Here is a 7,500-nt window from a genome sequence, read left to right on the forward strand (position 1 = left end):
TTTTTATAGAATCAAACTCAGGTCAGAATGGGTTAATCAGACCAGTGTGTGTCCAGTGGAAAACCTCGTATGAATCTGATCTCAGGTCAGAATGGGTTAAAGGGATGGGACTACATCTCCCAGGGGAGAGAGAGCAATATTGTGGTGCCACTGCAGACTGCAGGTGATTGGTTAATTGGTTAATTGGTCCCGCTCTGATAGGTTGCTTCCGGCGTGGTTCCCCGCACACCCGTCCACGCTGTGGTGTCACTGCAGACAGGTGTATCTACCAATGAGCTACTGCTACGCCACCCGTCTGTCTGCCAAGGAGGACAGACTGGTGCTCAGCCTCAGACAGGTACCTGTCTCACCCTTATGTGTCTCACTCTCTGTATTTAGTAAATCATCTGTCATTACTCATTACTTACAGAGCGTGCAAGTAATGTTTTTTGTAATTTTATTCTATGATCTCATCAGGGAATTAATAATAATAATAATAATAATAATAATAATATCTGGGATTTATTTAGCGATTTTCTTTTAATGTTAAAATCTTAATACTGAGAGTAATAGATTTGGACTGAGGGGCTCATCAAAACGTTGTGAGCTTGTAGATCTGCTATTTGAACTATTCAATATAGTAACGGGTAGTTTAGGGATAAGGGGTTAAAATAGTAACAGGTAGTTTAGGGATAAGGGGTTTAGGCTGGCATGGATGACAATAGAGCCATACGTGAACTATGACCTTGTAGTGTCCCCCATGACCCCCAAATGGGTTTGGTACCCATAAAACTAATAATAATAACTATCATTTCAGGAGCTCTATGTTCAGGACTACGGGACCATAAACTGGACCGATCAACGCAACAACGTAGCAGCGTGTGACCTGTACACGCCTCATAGCACGCTGCTAACGCTCGCTTACGGTATGTACACCTCCCATAGCACCATGCTAACATTAGCTTACGGTATGTACACTCCTCATAACACCATGCTAACGTTAGCTTACGGTATGTACAATCCTCATATCACCATGCTAACGTTGGCTTACGGTATGCACAATCCTCATATCACCATGCTAACATTAGCTTATGGTATGTACACCTCCCATAGCACCATGCTAACATTAGCTTGTGGTATGTACACTCCTCATAGCACCATGCTAACGTTAGCATATACGAGGCGCACCACAGCGCCACCCTCAGGCACAGAGCGTTTAGTACATTGTATATAATGTGTATATTGTGTATATTGCAGGTATAATGAACATATATATTTAGTATATTGTATATAGTGTATATAATGTGTATATTGTGTATATTGCAGGTGTAATGAACATATACGAGGCGCACCACAGCGCCACCCTCAGACACAGAGCGGTTCAGGAACTATACGATCACATCCAGGCTGACGACCGCTTCACCAAATGTATCAGCATTGGACCGGTGAATAGTAATATTATTGTTATTGTTATTATTATTGTTATTGTTGTTGTTATTATTATGCCTTTCAAGCCGCTTCGCCAGAACCGGAATGTCTTTCCTAAAATATTTGATCAAACGCGATTAAGGACCAGCTTATCAATTCCATGTGTTTCATAGTGGTTTGGTTTGTGTATAGTTTTATGTCACATAATGGACCACAATGGAAACAAGCTCAGTCTTTTTTCTGTATCCATTTGGCGTTTTATAAAGTCTGTCTGTCTGTCTGTCTGTCTGTCTGTCTGTCTGTCTGTCTGTCTGTCTGTCTGTCTGTCCGTCCTTAGATCTCCAAGACCATCAACATGTTGGTGCGTTGGCACGTTGACGGACCGTCGTCCTCCATCTTCCAGGAACACGTCTCCAGAATACCAGATTACCTGTGGTGAGAATAATAAGAATAATTACCTGTGGTGAGAATAATAAGAATAATAATACCAGATTACCTGTGGTGAGAATAATAAGAATAATAATACCAGATTACCTGTGGTGACAATAATAAGAATAATAATACCAGATTACCTGTGGTGACAATAATAAGAATAATAATACCAGATTACCTGTGGTGAGAATAATAAGAATAATAATACCAGATTACCTGTGGTGAGAATAATAAGAATAGTAATACCAGATTACCTGTGGTGAGAATAATGAGAATAATAATCTAATAATAATCTAATTACCTGTGGTGAGAATAATAAGAATAATAATCTTATAATAATCTAATTACCTGTGGTGAGAATAATAAGAATAATAATCTAATAATATTCTAATTACCTGTGGTGAGAATAATAAGAATAATAATCTAATTACCTGTGGTGAGAATAATAAGAATAATAATCTAATAATAATCTAATTACCTGTGGTGAGAATAATAAGAATAATAATCTAATAATAATCTAATTACCTGTTTTGAGAATAATAAGAATAATAATCTAATAATAATCTAATTACCTGTGGTGAGAATAATAAGAATAATAATCTAATAATAATCTAATTACCTGTGGTGAGAATAATAAGAATAATAATCTAATAATAATCTAATTACCTGTGGTGAGAATAATAAGAATAATAATCTAATAATAATCTAATTACCTGTGGTGAGAATAATAAGAATAATAATCTAATAATAATCTAATTACCTGTTTTGAGAATAATAAGAATAATAATCTAATAATAATCTAATTACCTGTGGTGAGAATAATAAGAATAATAATCTAATAATAATCTAATTACCTGTGGTGAGAATAATAAGAATAATAATCTAATAATAATCTAATTACCTGTTTTGAGAATAATAAGAATAATAATCTAATAATAATCTAATTACCTGTGGTGAGAATAATAAGAATAATAATCTAATAATAATCTAATTACCTGTGGTGAGAATAATAAGAATAATAATCTAATAATAATCTAATTACCTGTGGTGAGAATAATAAAAATAATAATCTAATAATAATCTAATTACCTGTGGTGAGAATAATAAGAATAATAATCTAATAATAATCTAATTACCTGTGGTGAGAATAATAAGAATAATAATCTAATAATAATCTAATTACCTGTGGTGAGAATAATAAGACTAATAATCTAATAATAATCAAATGACCTGTGGTGAGAATAATAAGAATAATAATCTAATAATCTAATTACCTGTGGTGAGAATAATAAGAATAATAATCTAATAATAATCTAATTACCTGTGGTGATAATAATAAGAATAATAATCTAATAATAATCTAATTACCTGTGGTGAGAATAATAAGAATAATAATCTAATAATAATCTAATTACCTGTGGTGAGAATAATAAGACTAATAATCTAATAATAATCAAATGACCTGTGGTGAGAATAATAAGAATAATAATCTAATAATCTAATTACCTGTGGTGAGAATAATAATAATAATAATCTAATAATAATCTAATTACCTGTGGTGAGAATAATAAGAATAATAATCTAATAATAATCTAATTACCTGTGGTGAGAATAATAAGAATAATAATCTAATAATAATCTAATTACCTGTGGTGAGAATAATAAGAATAATAATCTAATAATAATCTAATTACCTGTGGTGAGAATAATAAGAATAATAATCTAATTACCTGTGGTGGTGAGAATAATAAGAATAATAATCTAATTACCTGTGGTGAGAATAATAAGAATAATAATCTAATAATAATCTAATTACCTGTGGTGAGAATAATAAGAATAATAATCTAATAATAATCTAATTACCTGTGGTGAGAATAATAAGAATAATAATCTAATAATAATCTAATTACCTGTGGTGAGAATAATAAGAATAATAATCTAATAATAATCTAATTACCTGTGGTGAGAATAATAAGAATAATAATCTAATAATAATCTAATTACCTGTGGTGAGAATAATAAGAATAATAATCTAATAATAATCGAATTACCTGTGGTGAGAATAATAAGAATAATAATCTAATAATAATCGAATTACCTGTGGTGAGAATAATAAGAATAATAATCTCTGGTCTTCGCCGATCAGACAGGCATATATATCAATTTAGAAAACATTTGTCCAATCACAGGTTGTGATTGGCCGTTTGTAACTGTAGTTCTCTGTGTTCTAGGTTGTGATTGGCCGTTTGTAACTGTAGTTCTCTGTGTTCTAGGTTGTGATTGGCCGTTTGTAACTGTAGTTCTGTGTGTTCTAGGTTGTGATTGGCCGTTTGTAACTGTAGTTCTCTGTGTTCTAGGTTGTGATTGGCCGTTTGTAACTGTAGTTCTCTGTGTTCTAGGTTGTGATTGGTCGTTTGTAACTGTAGTTCTCTGTGTTCTAGGTTGTGATTGGCCGTTTGTAACTGTAGTTCTCTGTGTTCTAGGTTGTGATTGGCCGTTTGTAACTGTAGTTCTCTGTGTTCTAGGTTGGGATTGGACGTTTGTAACTGTAGTTCTCTGTGTTCTAGGTTGTGATTGGACGTTTGTAACTGTAGTTCTCTGTGTTCTAGGTTGTGATTGGATGTTTGTAACTGTAGTTCTGTGTGTTCTAGGTTGTGATTGGCCGTTTGTAACTGTAGTTCTCTGTGTTCTAGGTTGGGATTGGATGGAATGAAGATGCAGGTGAGTTGACATTGATGATAATTAACACAGATCATAATCATAGAATTCCCTCCTTGCTAAAAATAATTAATCTGATAGGACAACACTAGCCTGGGTTCTGATTGGACAACACTAGCCTGGGCTCTGATTGGACAACACTAGCCTGGGTTCTGATTGGACAACACTAGCCTGGGTTCTGATTGGATAACACTAGCCTGGGTTCCATCCAATGTTCCCGCTAATTATTTTTCGCACTCAAACACTCAAAAACTCAAACATCAGCATCAACTACTGAGCAAACACCTTGACACCAACTATCCAAACGTTAGATAATGTGAAGTGAGCGCCCCTCACTTCACACAGGTGTGATTATTTAATCACAGCTGTAATAATCGGTTAGCGATTTTTCTCAAGATTTTCTCAAGATTTTTTCTCGTGGCTTATATTGAGAAAAATCGGTTTGACGTAACGATATCATCCTGATGACTACAAAACAATACTACAACATAACGTAACGATATCATCCTGTTGACTACAAAACAATACTACAACATGACGTAACGATATCATCCTGTTGACTACAAAACAATACTACAACATGACGTAACGATATCATCCTGATGACTACAAAACAATACTACAACATGACGTAACGATATCATCCTGATGACTACAAAACAATACTACAACATGACGTAACGATATCATCCTGATGACTACAAAACAATACTACAACATGACGTAACGATATCATCCTGATGACTACTAAACAATACTACAACATGACGTAACGATATCATCCTGATGACTACAAAACAATACTACAACATGACGTAACGATATCATCCTGATGACTACAAAACAATACTACAACATGACGTAACGATATCATCCTGATGACTACTAAACAATACTACAACATGACATAACGATATCATCCTGATGACTACAAAACAATACTACAACATGACGTAACGATATCATCCTGATGACTACAAAACAATACTACAACATGACGTAACGATATCATCCTGATGACTACAAAACAACACTACAACATGACGTAACGATATCATCCTGATGACTACAAAACAATACTACAACATGACATAACGATATCATCCTGATGACTACAAAACAATACTACAACATGACGTAACGATATCATCCTGATGACTACAAAACAATACTACAACATGACGTAACGATATCATCCTGATGACTACAAAACAATACTACAACATGACGTAACGATATCATCCTGATGACTACTAAACAATACTACAACATGACGTAACGATATCATCCTGTCGACTACAAAACAATACTACAACATGACGTAACGATATCATCCTGATGACTACAAAACAATACTACAACATGACGTAACTATATCATCCTGTTGACTACAAAACAATACTACAACATGACGTAACGATATCATCCTGATGACTACAGAACAATACTACAACATGACGTAACGATATCATCCTGATGACTACAAAACAATACTACAACATGACGTAACGATATCATCCTGTTGACTACAAAACAATACTACAACATGACGTAACGATATCATCCTGATGACTACAAAACAATACTACAACATGACGTAACGATATCATCCTGATGACTACAAAACAATACTACAACATGACGTAACGATATCATCCTGATGACTACAAAACAATACTACAACATGACGTAACGATATCATCCTGATGACTACAAAACAATACTACAGCATGACGTAACGATATCATCCTGATGACTACAGAACAATACTACAACATGACGTAACGATATCATCCTGATGACTACAAAACAATACTACAACATGACGTAACTATATCATCCTGTCGACTACAAAACAATACTACAACATGACGTAACGATATCATCCTGATGACTACAAAACAATGACTACAGCATGACGTAACGATATCATCCGCTCCCGACAATACCCTAAATGAAATGGTGCCCAGGCTAGTTCGTTACAGAAGTGATGGATAGATGCATACTAATAATTGAATTCCCTCCCAGCATAAAAATGTAATAATGAATAAAAATGTAGCATAATAAAATAATGTATAAAATAATAGCAATAATGTGTTTCTTCTTCTTCTTCTTCTTCTCAGGGAACCAACGGGTCTCAGCTCTGGGACACTTGTTTTGCTGTCCAGGCGTTCCTAGAGGTGATGAAAACCTTAATAACGTTACATCCTTTAACCCTAAAACTAAAACCTTAATAACGTTACATCCTTTAACCCTAAAACTAAAACCTTAATAACGTTACATCCTTTAACCCTAAAACCTTAATAACGTTACATCCTTTAACCCTAAAACCTTAATAATGTTACATCCTTTAACTCTAAAACCTTAATAACGTTACATCCTTTAACCCTAAAACTAAAACCTTAATAACGTTACATCCTTTAAGCCTAAAACCTTAATAACGTTACATCCTTTAACCCTAAAACTAAAACCTTAATAATTTTACATCCTTTAAGCCTAAAACCTTAATAACGTTACATCCTTTAACCCTAAAACCTTAATAATGTTACATCCTTTAACTCTAAAACCTTAATAACGTTACATCCTTTAACCCTAAAACCTTAATAACGTTACATCCTTTAACCCTAAAACTAAAACCTTAATAACGTTACATCCTTTAACCCTAAAACTAAAACCTTAATAACGTTACATCCTTTAACCCTAAAACTAAAACCTTAATAACGTTACATCCTTTAACCCTAAAACTAAAACCTTAATAACGTTACATCCTTTAACCCTAAAACCTTAATAACGTTACATCCTTTAACCCTAAAACTAAAACCTTAATAACGTTACATCCTTTAACCCTAAAACTAAAACCTTAATAACGTTACATCCTTTAACCCTAAAACTAAAACCTTAATAACGTTACATCCTTTAACCCTAAAACTAAAACCTTAATAA

General features: G+C 33.6%; 1 protein-coding gene across 2 annotated transcripts in view; it reads left to right on the plus strand.

Annotated features, from left to right (window-relative positions):
• The window catches only part of lss (lanosterol synthase (2,3-oxidosqualene-lanosterol cyclase)), a 51,267-nt gene that overhangs the window by 20,724 nt on the left and 23,043 nt on the right, over window positions 1–7,500 (plus strand). For both annotated transcript variants that reach the window (XM_080755721.1, XM_080755720.1), the window contains exons 7-12: window positions 202–337; window positions 797–905; window positions 1,306–1,424; window positions 1,745–1,842; window positions 4,533–4,560; window positions 6,681–6,737. In XM_080755721.1, coding sequence (XP_080611847.1) covers window positions 202–337; window positions 797–905; window positions 1,306–1,424; window positions 1,745–1,842; window positions 4,533–4,560; window positions 6,681–6,737 — 547 coding nt within the window. The remainder of the gene's footprint in view (window positions 1–201; window positions 338–796; window positions 906–1,305; window positions 1,425–1,744; window positions 1,843–4,532; window positions 4,561–6,680; window positions 6,738–7,500) is intronic.

The sequence above is a fragment of the Protomyctophum bolini genome (genome assembly GCF_963924005.1).
Source record: "Protomyctophum bolini genome assembly, chromosome: 22".
Classification (NCBI taxonomy): Eukaryota; Metazoa; Chordata; class Actinopteri; order Myctophiformes; family Myctophidae; genus Protomyctophum; species Protomyctophum bolini.